This window comes from Oncorhynchus masou, chromosome 29 (assembly GCF_036934945.1).
Source record: "Oncorhynchus masou masou isolate Uvic2021 chromosome 29, UVic_Omas_1.1, whole genome shotgun sequence".
In the NCBI taxonomy this organism is placed as follows: Eukaryota; Metazoa; Chordata; class Actinopteri; order Salmoniformes; family Salmonidae; genus Oncorhynchus; species Oncorhynchus masou.
In genome coordinates, this window is record NC_088240.1 from 60632649 (window position 1) to 60648710 (window position 16062).

Below are 16062 nucleotides of genomic sequence, written 5' to 3' on the forward strand. Positions count from 1 at the left end.
GTGAAACTTTTTCCGGATTAACTACATAATATCGACCGAAACATGGCAAACGTTGTTTGGAATCAATCCTCAAGGTGTTTTTTCACATATCTCTTCATTGACATGCAGTTCATGGAAGCTTGCTTCTCTCTCTGTGCCCCATGGAAAAATACTGGCAGGTGACTTTTGCGCACCAATTTCGGCGCAGGACACCGGGCGGACACGTGGTAAATGTGGTCTCTTATGGTCAATCTTCCAACGATCTGCCTACAAATACGTCACAATGCTGCAGACACCTTGGGGAAACGACAGAAAGGGCAGACTCATTCCTCTTGCGTTCACAGCCATATAAGGAGATCATGAAAGACAGAGCCTCAAAAATCCTTGTCATTTCCTGGATGCCAAGTCATCTTGGTTTTGCCTGAAGCTCACGTTAAAGGGCACGCACAGAGAAGATATTTGTATTTCTGGACACGTCAGAGTGTTTTCTTTCGAACAGTAGCAATTATATGCATAGTCGAGCATCTTTTTGTGACAAAATATCTTGTTTAAAACGGGAACGTTTTTCTTCCAAAAATGAAATAGCGCCACCATAAGTGTAAGAGGTTAAACCCTTTACAATGAAGATCTGTGAAGTTATTTGGATTTTTTCCAATTATCATTGAAAGACAGGGTCCTGAAAAAGGGATGTTTCTTTTTTTGCTGAGTTTAGTCTTACTGAGTTGACCACAGCTTTTACAATACTGTGGGCCGCAGTTAAATTCCTCTTCACACTTTAAAACTGTGTTTAAGTGCCCCCCCCATCCTTACTATATTTGTATAGGTGGGTTTTTATTTATCCTAAATACTTACATTTCAACGATAATCCCTAAAATATGTGTTGCTGCTGTTAGAAAAATAGTATGCTCTGATCAGAACAGGCCTCATACCTCAATGTGGACATTTATTGTGGTAAATATGGCGACGTTAACTGGATATTCCTTGTCTTTGGATGTTCTTAATGGTCACCAGTCTGATGGACTGGTGACTAAATCTTTAAATGTCTTCCAACCAGTGGCTGAAAACCCACATTTTTCCCGTCTGAAGAAAATACAGCTTTCTTAGATTTCAAGCAAAATTAAATGAAGAGTACAACAGTAAATGTGGCAAGATTGTATTCTGTATTCTCAACACATCTCCAAAACAGTAATACTAATATTAGGGCAAAAAAGTATTTAGTCAGCCACCAATTGTGCAAGTTCTCCCACTTAAAAAGATGAGAGAGGCCTGTAATTTTCATCATAGGTACACTTCAACTATGACAGACAAAATGAGAAAAAAATCCAGAAAATCACATTGTAGGATTTTTAATGAATTTATTTGCAAATTATGGTGGAAAATACTGCAACCAAGTGCCTCATAAATCTAGTTACCCATAGAAAACCAATTGATAACACAGTCTACTCAACAAATTAAAAAATCCTGGATGGTTTGTCCTCAGGTTTTGACTGCCAAATAAGTTCTGTTATACTCACAGACATAATTTTAACAGTTTTAGAAACTTTAGAGTGTTTTCTATCCAAATCTATATTTGTGTCTACTATATGCATATCCTAGCTTCTGGGCCTGAGTAGCAGGGAGTTTACTTTGGGCACATTTTTCATCCGGACGTCAAAATACCGCCCCCTATCCCAAAGAAGTTTAAGGCCCATGCCACTGCAGCCAACCTCACTGGACGTGGCCACCAAAGAAAAATTGATGTAAGTTTTCAGCAAAGGATTGTTCGATTGGTGGAGAAAGCACCTTGGTCAACTGCCACACACATTCAAGCTGACCTTCAGACACAAGGAACGACAGTTTCAACTCGCACCATCCGTAGCCAACTCAATGAAACAGGGTTATATGGTAGGAGACCCAGGAAGACCCCACTTCTGAGAGAAAGACATAAGAGAGCCCGACTGCAATTTGCCAAAACACACCTGAACATGCCAAAATCCTTCTGGGATAATGTCCTGTGAACAGATGAGACCAAATTAGAGCTTTTTGGTAAAGCACCCAGGAATGGTTCAAGACAAAACACTGGACTGTTCTGAAGTGGCCAGCAATGAATCCAGATCTAAATCCCATTGAACACTTGTGGAGAGATCTGAAAACAACAGTGAGGAGAGGGCACCCTTCTAATCTGGGAGAACTGGAGCAGTTTGCACAAGAGGACTGGGCTAAACTGCCAGTACAGCGGTGCAGTAAGCTCATTGATGGTTATAGGAAGCACTTGATTGCAGTATTTCGGGAGGCTGTGCTACCAAATATCAAGTCGAGGGTGTCAATAATTTTGTTAATGCCATTGTTATATTTTCTGATTTTAATCATTATATTGTGTTCTGAATCAAAAACAAAGGTTCTGTAATATTAACAGTGAAATAAAGAACTGTGGAGACCAAATACTTTATTCAATTTCAACTTATTTTTAGGGAAAATTGTGAGTTACTTGAAAAAAGTGCAATGATGCCAATATTTTGTCCACGACAGTATATATTATTTCATACAGTTTCTCCATTACTTAATTAACAGTTAATCTCATGCCACCTCTTCATTGTTTACAGTAACTACATCACACATCTTTTTTTTACCACAATATGGAATGGAAATATATATATTGAAGTCAGAGAATTGGCAGGTGAAGGAATCTACAGCAATGCACAAAGTGCAATGAGCAAATGTACAATTTCAGGATGATAGTGCAGAGTGCAAAGAATCATTATATCTCCATGTTTGATTTACATAGTCGACCTAAAGTAAAAATTTAAAAAAGTATGTGATTTTTTAAAACTTATAATACTTGTGCTTTTCCATGAAATACATAATCATTTTTATTATAAAAAATTGTGCTTAATAACTTTTTCATTTTATGCACACAAATCAGAAACTTTACTAAGACAATAAGTGTGAATTATTTTACATGAAAATGATCTCAGTCTACTGAAAACTCTCAGCATAAACTTAGGAGTGGGTGGGTGGGTGGGGGGGGGGTGCTCAATCATCTTGGACGCCTGGCAATGACCTCATACTCTTCCTGAGACGTGTATTTTTTATCCAATGAGATGTAGGTACTCTCCTCTTCTTTTGGTTTCACATTCATACCTTGCATCCTTTAAGAACCACAAGAAAAAACCAAGTGGTAGGGTTGAGTTGCTTCTAGCACTCAGAGAAAGCAAATCTAGGCCTATAGTAAGCATCTTATCAGACAGTGTCTGGGCTTATAACAGGTACTTTGAGAAATAAAGTTTCCTTTACACGTTAAAAAAATACATCTATGAACCAGATTTGAAATACATTGGCAGAAAATAAGAAATATAACTATCCTCATTTTGTCTCTATTGTGCTATAAGTGAAAAGGATCCTACCGTATGTAAGCATTTTTAGACAGGTAGATGAGAAGGGCTACAGTCACACTGAGAGACACACCAGCTATGGTCCAGGGGAGAACTGCATTCCCACATCCTTCAGAAAGATCGACAATTTATGAAGAGAGAAAGAGTGTCATTAGTGCTTCGAAGGCCCTGTGATCAGGTTAGCGATAAACTGAACTCCAAACTGAACAGAACTACACTCTCTTCTACCATTGTCTTAAATATCTTTAATGGTCTCGTTGTAAAAGCTAAAATGTCATTGGGGTCTACGAAGCACCTGTGTGCCAACCTTGGAGTAAACTGACGTGAGCAAAGATTATAGCAAACACCACATAAACGTAATTGGTGCTCGCTAGCTCTGCAAATTCAGCTATTGTGAGAAGCCAGCCAATATAAAACTAAAACATATACTATATTAAAATTACAAAAAGTTATGTTGTGTAAATGGTGAACCCATACAGCTGTCAACCCTTGTCACTGCAATCCGTTTTACATTTGCTAGCTGACTAGCAAGCTACCTGGTAGATTAAAGCTCATTATAGAATGATAGAAGATAGATGATAGAAGCCCATCTCCTACTGTAAATAACCTGCACACTGTATGTGTGTGTGTGTGTAGCCAGCCAGCTATATAGTGACATCAGTAGGAGTCAGTCATAGATCATCAGTAATAGAATGTACCTTTCACATTTCCCATTCAAACACAGGAAGATACAACAGATGGTGGCTGAGAGGGCTGCACCAACCACAAATGCAGTAATCAGTTTTAGGTCCGACAGCAAAGCTATAATGCCTTCCAATTCCTTCTCTCAAAAGAGAACAACAACTATGAATGAGAAGTGGCTCACATTCCTTCATATCCTCTGGAAGAAAATATTAATTTCCATAAGCCTAAATGTACAGAACATCCTCAATATTGCAAACATTGGGTGGGATTGGGAAGCTGTGACTCTCTAACCAAGTAACTTGACATACATATTTACCTCTTTGCTTTTCTTGGCTCTTATTTTGTGTGACCTGCAGCTTCTCTCTCACTACACCCACCACATTTCTGCTGACACACTCCACAGTGGTGTTGTTGTGGTTTCCAACAGGCACACTGATGGTGCTGTACACTGAGGAACCCAACACTGACGTAGTGAGGCTGCACCTCTCTGTGTTGAGCTCCAGAAGTGGCCACACTATGAGAGGTGAGGGAACCCCCTGACTGACACACACACAGGTCATGACCTCTGCCTGGTCCACACACCCAGAGCCAGGAAGAATCACAGGAAGGTCTGGAAAAAGACAGTGAAGAGAGAGATATCAGTGATAGATTGATGCTAAAAACATGCCAGAGTAATTCCAGATCATAAAATATGACATGAGTTTGTATATTACAGTCATGTTAGTACTTACACATCACAGTGACAACAGTGGAAGCAGTCATAGTCCTGTTGAGGTGTTGAACTGTACACACATACTCCCCAGAATGTTCTCTTGTCACATTGGAGATGGTGAGAGTGGCATTTTCAGTGTAATTCTGAAGTGGGGCACTTGTCCCGTTCTTACTCCAAGTGATGTCAGATGGAGGGTAACTGTCAACACTGCAGGTCAGATCCAGTGTACCATCCTCCTTCACCATTTCATTTCCAGTTATTTGGGGGTCTTTCACATCTTTAAGTGCAAAGAGTTTCTAATTGTACAGATGTATTTTTAAACATACAATAAATTCAGACTATGTTGGTTGAGGGACTAATAACAATGGATCATGATTAAAAAGGGGAAAAGTCAAAGCCATGACACAACCGCAGGTGGAGCCTTCATACTGTATCATTTGCTTATTATGAAGGTTATTCTTAGGTTTCAAAGATTCTCTGGAACAAGGTGTTTATTAATGTAAAATGTAGGATAGGTGGTACTCACATGTCACATTCAAAGTTACTGTCTCTTCAATTTGAAAATTTTTCTGGAAGGTTACTTGACACGTAACCATCATGTTGTGGTGTTCAGCTGAGGGAGTAAAGGTCAACGTTGAGAAGTGGGTTGTCGTCATAGTGGTCAGGTTCTCTCTCTCCTGTATGGTGATGTTGTCTCTGAGCTCAGTGATGTTGTCTCCTGTTCCTCTCCATCTCCATGTGATGTTAGGAGGAGTTCCAGAGCACATCCCTGGGGCGGTGCAGGTCAGAGTAGCTGGTTCTCCCTCTGTCAGAGCAGGAGTCAACACTGAGGGCTTCTGGGTCAGAGCTGGAGGCAGGAAATACAAACACAGAAGTGAGTTTTACATCTGTGTACAAAACAGTAGTGACACATAATCAGCCGTAGGAAAGCAGCATGCATGTGATGACTCTGAATGGGAGTTTTCCTAGTAATGTCATCTTATGATAGGACTTTATAATAAGGGAGACCTGAGGGGGAACTTGGCAAGTGTGTAATGTACACAATTAACTACAATAATAGGTTGTCCCTGTAACTGGTAATAATAGTCATAGTACCGCTCACTGCGATGTTCACTTTCTTCGGGTATGTATATAAACTATGAAGTCTGAATTGATACTCTCCAGCATCATTCTCTCTGATGTCGTTGATGATCACACTACAGTTCTTCTTTGTCAGATCAGTCTCCAGCAGAGACACTCTCTGTTTATAACCCTTCTGAGCTTTAGAGGGAGTTTCAGAGTGGAACATGATGTTTTTATCCTGATCACATTTGCCACTTGCAGGGCACTTGAACCATATTGCAGCGGTAGGCTTGATGTTATCAGGGTGAGTGAATGTACATGAAATAACAGCACATAGTCCCTTCTCTGCTGTTATTTCTGCTGGACTGAAAGTGATGGTCCAGGGTGATGCTTTTGGTGGTGCTGCCAGTGCTGATGGAGGGAAATGAATACAGTCATGAGTAATACAGAAAGCACTTGGATACTACTTCACTTGTTCGTAAACATGTTTTATTAGATAGTGTCTACTGAGATATTTGCCATACCACTACTCCTACCACATCTACTAATGATTATCACATTAGCATTAGTTGTGATAAAAGGGACCTTACTATCGCATGTGGATCTCTCTGTCAGAGAGAGAAGTAGAGCTGCCGAGATGAGGACCCACATCCTGCTTCCACTGCCTTGATGAATCAATCACAGTACCGGGGTCTCTTTCCTCTTTCTCTTCTTGTCACTGTCTCTGTCTGTGTCTTCTGGTCTGGAGCACAAGTGTGAAATAGAATATGAAATGGTGTTGTGATAATAACAACATATAGCAATACACATCCAATATTAACGTTTCATTACATCTTTATGAGTGCTACAGTGTCATTCATAACAACCGTCTTAGCATGTTTATTCAACTAAGGCGTATTTTGCTGTAATGCCTAGAGAGTATGTCAAAGAAAAATGTATGGTCACAGTTCCTATGAGGGCCTTCTTCATAATGCATTCCAAGCACATTTATAACTCCTTATGAGTGACTCCCTATAAAACATTATAATGCCCAACATAAGCTTTAATAACTGCTCAAAAATATCTTTAACAGCATTTATAAATCTTTATGAATAAGCTACAATTGAAGTCGGAAGTTTACATACACTTAGGTTGGAGTCATTAAAACTCGTTTTTCAACCACTCCACAAATTTCTTGTTAACAAACTATAGTTTTGGCAAGTCGGTTAGGACATCTACTTTGTGCATGACATAAGTCATTTTTCCAACAATTGTTTACAGACAGATTATTTCACTTACTTCACCGTATCACAATCCCACCGGGGCAGCGTTTACATACACTAAGTTGACTGGGCCTTTAAATGATGTCATGGCTTTAGAAGCTTCTGATAGGCGGCTGATTGATATAATTTGATTCAATTGGAGGTGTACCTGTGGATGTATTTTCAGGGCTACCTTCAAACTCAGTGCCTCTTTGCTTGACATCATGGGAAAATCAAAAGAAATCAGCCAAAACCTCCAAAAGTCTGGTTCATCCTTGGGAGCAATTTCCAAACGCCTGAAGATACCACCTTCATCTGTACAAACAATAGTACGCAAGTATAAACACCATGGGACCACGCAGCCGTCATACCGCTCAGGAAGGATATACGTTTTGTCTCCAAGAGATGAATGTACTTTGGTGCAAAAAGTGCAAATCAATCCCAGAACCACAGCAAATGAGCTTGTGAAGATGCTGGAGGAAACAGGTACAAAAGTATCTATATCCACAGTAAAACTAGTCCTATATCGACATAATCTGAAAGGCTGCTGCTGCTCCAAGGAAGAAGCCACTGCTCCAAAACTGCCATAAAAGTTTGCAGTTTGCAACTGCACATGGGGACAACGATTGTACTTTTGGATAAATGTCTTCTAGTCTGATGACACAAAAATAGAACTGTTCAGCCATAATGACCATCGTTATGTTTGGAGGGAAAGGGGGAGGCTTGCAAGCTGAAGAATATCATCCCAAGCGTGAAGCATGGGGGTGGCAGCATCATGTTGTGGGGGTGCTTTGCTGCAAGGGGACTGGTGCACTTCATCATGAGGTAGGAAAATTATGTGGTTATATTGAAGCAACATCTCAAGACATCAGTCAGGAAGTGTCACGACTTCTGCCGAAGTCGTTGCCTCTCCTTGTTCGGGCGGTGCTCGGCGTTCGACGTCACCGGTCTTCTAGCCATCATTGATCCCTTTTTCACTTTCCATTGGTTTTGTCTTGTCTTCCCACACACCTGTTTTCAATCCCATTCATTACCTGTTGTGTATTTAACCCTCTGTTTCCCCTCATGTCTTTGTCAGAGATTGTTCTATTGTCAGTGTAGTTGCTTGTTGTATAGGTGCGCGTCGGGTCCTCGTACCCATGTTTGTTTGTATGTGTACATTTTAGTGTGATGGAGCATACTACGTGGACTTTATTAAAAGACTCCATTTTTACACTCCTTTTGACTCTCCTGCGCCTGACTTCCTTGCCACCTATACACCTATGTCTGACAGGAAGTTAAAGCTTGGTCGCAAACAGGGCTTCTAAACGGACAATGACCCCAAGCATACTTCCAACGTTGTGGCAAAATGGCTTAAGGACAACAAAGTCAATGTATTGGAGTGGCCATCACAAAGCCCTGACCTCAATCCTATTGAAAATTTGTGGGCAGAACTGAAAAAGCATGTGCGAGCAAGGAGGCCTACAAACCTGACTCAGTTACATCAGCTCAGTCAGGAGAAATGGTCCAAAATTCACCCAACATATTGTGGGAAGCTTGTGGAAGGCTACCCAAAATGTTTGACCCAAGTTAAACCATTTAAAGGCAATGCTATCAAATACTAATTCAGTGTATGTAAACTTCTGACCCACTGGGAATGTGATGAAAGAAATAAAAGCCTAAATAAATCATTCTCTCTGCTATTATTGTGACATTTCACATTCTTAAAATAAAGTGGTGATCCTAACTGACCTAAGACAGGGAATATTTACTATGATTAAATGTCAGGAATTGTGAAAAACTGAGTTGAAATGTATTTGGCTAAGGTGTATGTAAACTTCCGACTTCAACTGTATATAAAGTCTTATGAAGCAATGTGATGTAATGCCCTAAATGATTAATAGAAAATTACCATTACATTAACCTCTTGAAACTCCCCATCCCGGATCCGGGATTGTGACTAAGCCTCAGGCTCATTAGCATAACGCAACGTTAACGATTTCTGAAAATCGCAAATAAAATTAAAATAATGCGTTTGCTCTCAAGCTTAGCCTTTTCTTAACAACACTGTCATCTCAGATTTTCAAAATATGCTTTTGAACCATAGAAATTGACTAATTTGTGTAAGAGTATGCGAAGCTAGCATAGCATTTTGTGTAGCATGTAGCACGCAACATTTTCACAAAAGCCAGATAACCAAATAAATAAAATCATTTACCTTTGAAGAGCTTCTGATGTTTTCAATGAGGAGACTCCCAGCCACATACCAAATGCGCAGTGTTTCCTGAAAGCGTCTGTGTGTAGGAGAAATCGTTCCGTTTTCTACATTGCGCCTGGCTACCGAAACGAACCAAAAATACAGTCACCTACAACGTGAAACTTTTTCCGGATTAACTACATAATATCGACCGAAACATGGCAAACGTTGTTTGGAATCAATCCTCAAGGTGTTTTTTCACATATCTCTTCATTGACATGCAGTTCGTGGAAGCTTGCTTCTCTCTCTGTGCCCCATGGAAAAATACTGGCAGGTGACTTTTGCGCACCAATTTCGGCGCAGGACACCGGGCGGACACGTGGTAAATGTGGTCTCTTATGGTCAATCTTCCAACGATCTGCCTACAAATACGTCACAATGCTGCAGACACCTTGGGGAAACGACAGAAAGGGCAGACTCATTCCTCTTGCGTTCACAGCCATATAAGGAGATCATGAAAGACAGAGCCTCAAAAATCCTTGTCATTTCCTGGATGCCAAGTCATCTTGGTTTTGCCTGAAGCTCACGTTAAAGGGCACGCACAGAGAAGATATTTGTATTTCTGGACACGTCAGAGTGTTTTCTTTCGAACAGTAGCAATTATATGCATAGTCGAGCATCTTTTTGTGACAAAATATCTTGTTTAAAACGGGAACGTTTTTCTTCCAAAAATGAAATAGCGCCACCATAAGTGTAAGAGGTTAAGTAGTCATAATCAAGTTTTAACAGTCATTCAATGTAACAAAACAAAAATATATAATGGTTGAATAGCTTGTCTTTCGATCCATGCAGAAAGTTAGACTGAATCAGCACATTACCTCTCTGTGTGCTCTCTCCTCCTGTTGATCAGGAGCCCTGTGACTCTCTGATGGGTGTGAACTGTCACTTCATGTCCCCATTCTGTTACTCTCTCTAACTTGGTGCTGCAATCCAGGAAGTCCCTTTGTATTGTATACCGCCCAGCCATACTGTATATAGACCATAATCAACCAACCCATCAAACCAACTTGGTTGACATTTAAGTCATTAAGTAGACATTCTTATCCAGAGAAACTTACAGTAGTGAGTCAATGCATTTTTGTTTTTACTTTTTCCTGTATTGGTCCCCCGTGGGAATCAAACCCACAACCCAGGCTTTGCAAGCACCATACTCAAACAACTGAGCCACAGACTGCAATCCCAACACACCCATGCCATTTGTATTTACATGCAGTTTTATTTTACCATAAGAAAGATTTATACAAGAAAATGTGTACATATTTCAAGATTGGCTGTTTGTAACAAGTACATGTGAAAAATATTTAAAATGCCTTGCATTGGATAGGGATACACTTGCAATATTCTCTCTCATTTTAACCCTCTGTGGTCTGATAGATCATTTCCCCAATACGCAAGATCTGCTGAGAAAAGGGTGCTTCCCTTTATATGAGTTAAAAACACATTCTCTGACATATTCTTAATTAACTCACAAGCATGCTGAATGCATTCATTATGAGCAACAGGTAGCCTAGAGTGTAAAACCATTGAGACAGTAACTGAAAGGTTGCTGGTTTGATTAACCAAACAGCCAAAGTGGAAAAATCTGCGAAATAGGGTTTAATGCAGAAGACAGATTTTGGTTGAATGCATTCAGTTCCGCAACTGACTTTACGCCACTCCAGCCAACTCTTGGCATTGCGCATGGGTATTTTAGGCTTGTGTGCGGCTGCGTGACCATGGAAACCCATTTCATGAAGCTCTCGATGAACAGTTATTGTGCTGACGCTGCTTCCAGAGGCAGTTTGGAACTCGGTAGTGAGTGTTGCATCTGAGGACAGACAATTTTTAAGCGCTACACGCCTACCAATTGTTGCTCTTAGACATTTGCACTTCACAATAACAGCACGTATACAGTGGGGCAAAAAAGTATTTAGTCAGCCACCAATTGTGCAAGTTCTCCCACTTAAAAGGATGAGAGAGGCCTGTAATAAAATCACATTGTAGGATTTTTAATGAATTTATTTGCAAATTATGGTGGAAAATAAGTATTTGGTCAAAACAAACAAGCAAGAATTCTGGCTCTCACAGACCTGTAACTTCTTCTTTAAGAGGCTCCTCTGTCCTCCACTCGTTACCTGTATTAATGGCACCTGTTTGAAATTGTTATCAGTATGAAAGACACCTGTCCACAACCTCAAACAGTCACACTCCAAACCCCACTATGGCCAAGAACAAAGAGCTGTCTAAGGACACCAGAAACAAAATTGTAGACCTGCACCAGGCTGGGAAGACTGAATCTCTCTATGGAGAGTACATGTGTGTTCGATTTTTCCATTTGTCAGAAACAGGTGTGGCTGAAAAAGCTGAATCCACTCATTTGAAGGGGTTTTGACATACTTTTGAAAAAAATAGTGTATTTTGTGATGATTTTATAGCTTATTCAAAATCAGCAGCAAATTAGATTTTTTTTCTTCCACAATCATTCACTTATACATTTATATCAGACCCACATTTGAAGAGTGATGATTCCTCTTTCACAGTTGCATTATTTTTTAAACGTAAAAAAAATATTTGACCATTACTGCAATTCCTCTAAAAACAATATTACCGTAAAAGCCATTATGCCTTCTTGGTCTTCAACTCAGTTTCCCATTACATTTTTATTGTATTTTAACCAGACATGTTAGTGAATCTTCACAGAGTTTGACCAACCCTTACAACACTCTGTGGGCCCTAGTTTAGTTCCTCTTCACACTTTGAGACTGAGTTAAAGTGCTAAAGTTTTGCTATATTTGTTAGGTGGGGTTTAACTTCTCCTAAATACTTCTGTTTAAACTCTACACCATGTTCCCTGAAATATATGTGTTTCTGCTGTTGTAAAAGGGTGTAAAGTACAGGTCTCCTGAGCAGGCCTCATGCTGCAGCAGGGACAGTATAGCAAACTGTCTTTACAATACCTGCTATCGTGACTTTTATAAGGGATTCTAGATATGGCTTCATTTGGGCTGAATTCTGGTGGCATGAGCCTCAACCTGTTGGCTACTCCTGCAAATGCCTTCCAAAGTCTCTCATCAGTATGCACCAAACTACAGATACTCACACAGTTGGTACCTAAACTAAAAGCCTTGTAGAGTTGTTCTAGCCATTGTAAGTCATAGTCAAACTGAATGGAATTGAAATTAAATTTAGGGTAAACCTAAAGTGGGTTAACAACTAAGTAAAACATACTCAGCTGATGCATTTGGCACAATCGTTGTGATAAAACGGGGTTTTCTGCACAAATATAATTACATAAGTGTTGGAAGCCTGCAGTGGTTGTTTGAACTCTTTATTGTATCACAAAAATATCAGCTATCACAACCATGGTGTCAAATGCGTCGTACATCAGTTGTACAACCTAAGTGTGTATGGGGGCCAAAGATATCTGTTGAGTCAGATATTAGTGAACTATTAGTAAAGCTCAACCAGCAGCATAAAATATTGAAGTTGTATATGCTCTACCAATGACTTTTGGTTTGAATTTTGTTGTTTTTGTAATACATTGAGATGCACTAAAAATGCATTCCCAGGATAAAACAACTGACCAATGTGAACCATATGCACAGTTATTTTAATCTGAAATATGAACTGCCCTCATGCATTAGTTCAAAGACTAAACAAACAAGTATACCAAGGGCCTGAATGTTAATGCAGTATTTTAGGTTACTATGTTGACTTATAGTATATTCTTCAACTGTTCCTAATTGTACTAACATTAACACAGTGTTGTACTGTGCAACAGTTTATATTGTTTCAACACAAAATTAGGTTGTGAAAAGGGTGAACTAAAGATAGATACTGACTCTCGACTCTGGCCTCTACAGATATTTTTACATTTCCCGCAGCCAGAAATGACAGAAAATATTTAGATATCTCCACCGAACAGAGAGAGCTAAGTGAGACAGACAGAGGGCTGGTACACAGTAGGGAGTGGTAAGTTGATTTATAACAATATAAACAAGTCATTAAGTCAGCATATTATGAAGTGATGAATCATTTGTGCATTTGTTTAGCTGTTTAGGGAAATAAATTGTATACTCTCTATTACAGCATAGATTTGTATCTCATAAATCCTGATTTCGTATGTCTTGTGATAAAAGAAGATGCTGGTTGAGATCTGCACCGTGGCTATCTGCTGGGTCATAACAGCAAGCTGTAGTCAGTGCATAGGTACAGTATGATGCTCTATGACTTGACAAAAGAGTATAGTAACATGTTTTGGAATAAGATTACTCTCTTTGTAAGCTTTGGCGAGTCAATTGTTAAATGTATTACTATGCTGGACATTTTTAGAGCCTCGTGAGACAGGTACAAACTTCTCCATCACAGTGACCCAAGACGTTACAGTAGAGGCTGGACAGTGCATTCCTATATCATGCAAATTCACATACCCAGGCAACGTTACTGAATACATACGAAGAGTCTGGTTCAAAGGAGATGCACTTACACCTGTATTTGAAAAAGATGCAGAGGTGTGCTGTGTTTTTTGGCAGTTCCTGAGAGGTCCTGAAAGGTCTTGCAGCTTTTTCCTCGAAGACCAACAAGAAGGAGAAAACGAGTATAGATTCAAGTTAACATGGGGAGATGATCAAATGTATGTTTTTCCTGAGAGGGTACGAGTCTCAGTGTCTGGTACGTAAGAAACTATGTCAACAATATACTACTTTCATTCTCTTAAATCGCACTACAGATTATAATGAGTATTACTGTATTGGTCTTTGCCTGATGAAAATATCACCTTATGTGTCCAAGTGAGAATAAATGTAGCCTACACACTTCTGAATTCTAATAATGTTAAATTGCAGCATATTTTGTCACTGATTCAGAACCTCCAAATGATAATAATCGTGTTCTTCACATCACAGCATAATCTGAATTAAAATGCTTGAAAAATGAATGGTCAAAGTGATCAAACTTTGCCAAATTCTGTTTAGCTCTAACCCAGAAGAAGCCCACTGTGGAGACACCCCCTCTCATAGAGGGAGAGAGTGCCACACTGACCTGCAAAGTATATTCACTCAAACTAAATGACCTCTGCCCGCAAAGACTAGAAGAAGAATTTGTTGGAATAGCCTGGAGAGGGACAGAGAACTTAGGCATGCATTTTAGGATAATGGAGCCATCAACAGCAGAAAATGTATTCAGTGTGAATAAGTTGTATTTCACTCCTAAATTCGAACATCACAACATCAACCTCACATGTGTGGGCATCTACAAGAAGGCCAACATTACTCTGGAGAAAACGGTGACTTTAACAGTAAAATGTACATTCACCTTTCAGAGCATTCCCTCATTATCAAAATACATTACAGTACTTACTCTTCAAGTCTCTGTTAGGTAAACAAGTATTTATTTGTCTTCCCTAGACTGTCCCAAGTTCCTGAATGGCTCGGTGTGTGTGGTCCAGGCAGAGGTCCTGACCTGTGTGTGTGTCAGTCAGGGGGTTCCCTTACCAGTGATTGCTTGGCCAATGTTAGGGTTCTATATTAGTTACAGTGTCATCGTCTCCAGGAGTGCCCAAACCGTGAACAGCACAATCACCATGTCTGCCTCAGAATACAAGAACAGCAGCGTGGAGTGTGTCAGCAGCAATGTAATTGGCCAGACCGAGATGGAATTCCCCATACTACACCAAGCTGAAGGGAGCCTGACACGTAAGTTCTTCAGTTGAACATTCTATGTATGTATAGGACCAGTGTTACATTTTACAATTTGAGTGAAGAAGAATCACCAATTAATTTCTGCTCAAATTCAGCTCAAATCACAGACATCGAGAACAACATTGTCATAGAACAAAAGTTGTGTCAAGTGCAAAATTCACCATTAATCTCATTATAATCGGGCAATGTCTCAGCTCCTGCTTTTCCTAAATTTCTCTTTTTCTCACCCTCCTGGTATTGACCCTTGCCTGTCCTGACTGAGCCTGCCTTCCTGACCACTCTGCCTGCACCCCTATGCCTTTGCCTCTACTCTGGATTTGCCTGCCCCTGTTGCTGTAATAAACATTGTTACTTCAACACAGTCTGCATGTGGGTCTTATCTGAAGCATGACAGTACGAACTGGCCATGACTGACCCAGCAGACTTGGACCAGCTCCGCAACGCCATCTCCTCCCAAGGAGCCACCATTGGTAGGCACGAGGAGTTGCTTCGCGGTCTGATGGAAGTGTTCCAGGCCGTGGTCGAACGTCATGATCTAGCATTGGACGCATTGCAGGAGCAATTCTGTGGGTTGCCTACTAGGCAGCCTACCATGATGATAACCTCCCAGCCCCAGCTGGTAGCAGCGCCGTCACCCAGGTTCCCTGGGAACCTTGCTTACCTCCCCGGGAGCGCTACGATGGAGATTCCAGAACCTGTCGGGCCTTTCTCTTCCAGTTATCTCTCGTTTTCGAGCTGCAGCCTTCTTCGTATTCCTCGGACCGCACGAGGATAGCGTATATCATTATGCTGATTTCCGGGAGTGTACTCGCCTGGGTCACGGTGGTGTGGGAGCAACAATCTGTCGTCTGCCTCAGTCGGAAGGGATTCGTGGTAGAGGTGAAACAAATTTTTGAGCCCCTCACCCAGACTGCTGTCTTGTACATTTGCTTCTACTCTGGATTATCGACCCCTGCCTGACCTGACCCTGAGCCTGTCTGCAGTCCTGTACATTCGTCCCGCTACTCTGGATTATCGACCCCTGCCTGACCCTGAGCCTGCCTGCAGTCCTGTACATTTGTCCCGCTACTCTGGATTATCGACCCCTGCCAGACCTGAC

General features: G+C 40.6%; 1 protein-coding gene across 5 annotated transcripts; it reads right to left on the reverse strand.

Annotated features, from left to right (window-relative positions):
• Window positions 1-1150: 1150 nt before the first annotated feature.
• Window positions 1151-10206, reverse strand: LOC135520149 (sialic acid-binding Ig-like lectin 14). Of its 5 annotated transcripts, none has more exons than XM_064945504.1 (8): window positions 10104-10206; window positions 6399-6550; window positions 6127-6219; window positions 5273-5593; window positions 4766-5023; window positions 4351-4644; window positions 3363-3459; window positions 1304-3107 (listed from the first exon to the last, which is right to left on the reverse strand). In XM_064945504.1, the coding sequence occupies exons 2-8, from the start codon at window positions 6457-6459 to the stop codon at window positions 2996-2998; spliced, it is 1236 nt and encodes a 411-aa protein (XP_064801576.1). In that variant the 5' UTR covers window positions 6460-6550; window positions 10104-10206; the 3' UTR covers window positions 1304-2995. The 5 variants fall into 5 exon arrangements, with proteins under 5 accessions (XP_064801577.1, XP_064801576.1, XP_064801573.1 ...); XM_064945501.1 differs by having other exon boundaries at window positions 1305-3107; window positions 5842-6219; XM_064945502.1 differs by lacking the exon at window positions 10104-10206 and adding an exon at window positions 9247-9481 and having other exon boundaries at window positions 1305-3107; window positions 5842-6219.
• Between the last annotated feature and the right edge of the window lie 5856 nt (window positions 10207-16062).

Excerpts from the sequence above, each read along its gene's own strand:
- LOC135520149 (XM_064945501.1), bottom strand. The coding sequence starts at position 6,459 with ATGTGGGTCCTCATCTCGGCAGCTCTACTTCTCTCTCTGACAGAGAGA. Across the intron at positions 6,220-6,398 it reads AGAGAGATCCACATGCGATA|CACTGGCAGCACCACCAAAA; the intron begins GTAAGGTCCCTT and ends TCCCTCCATCAG. Across the intron at positions 3,460-4,350 it reads GAGCCAAGAAAAGCAAAGAG|GATGTGGGAATGCAGTTCTC; the intron begins GTAAATATGTAT and ends ATCTTTCTGAAG.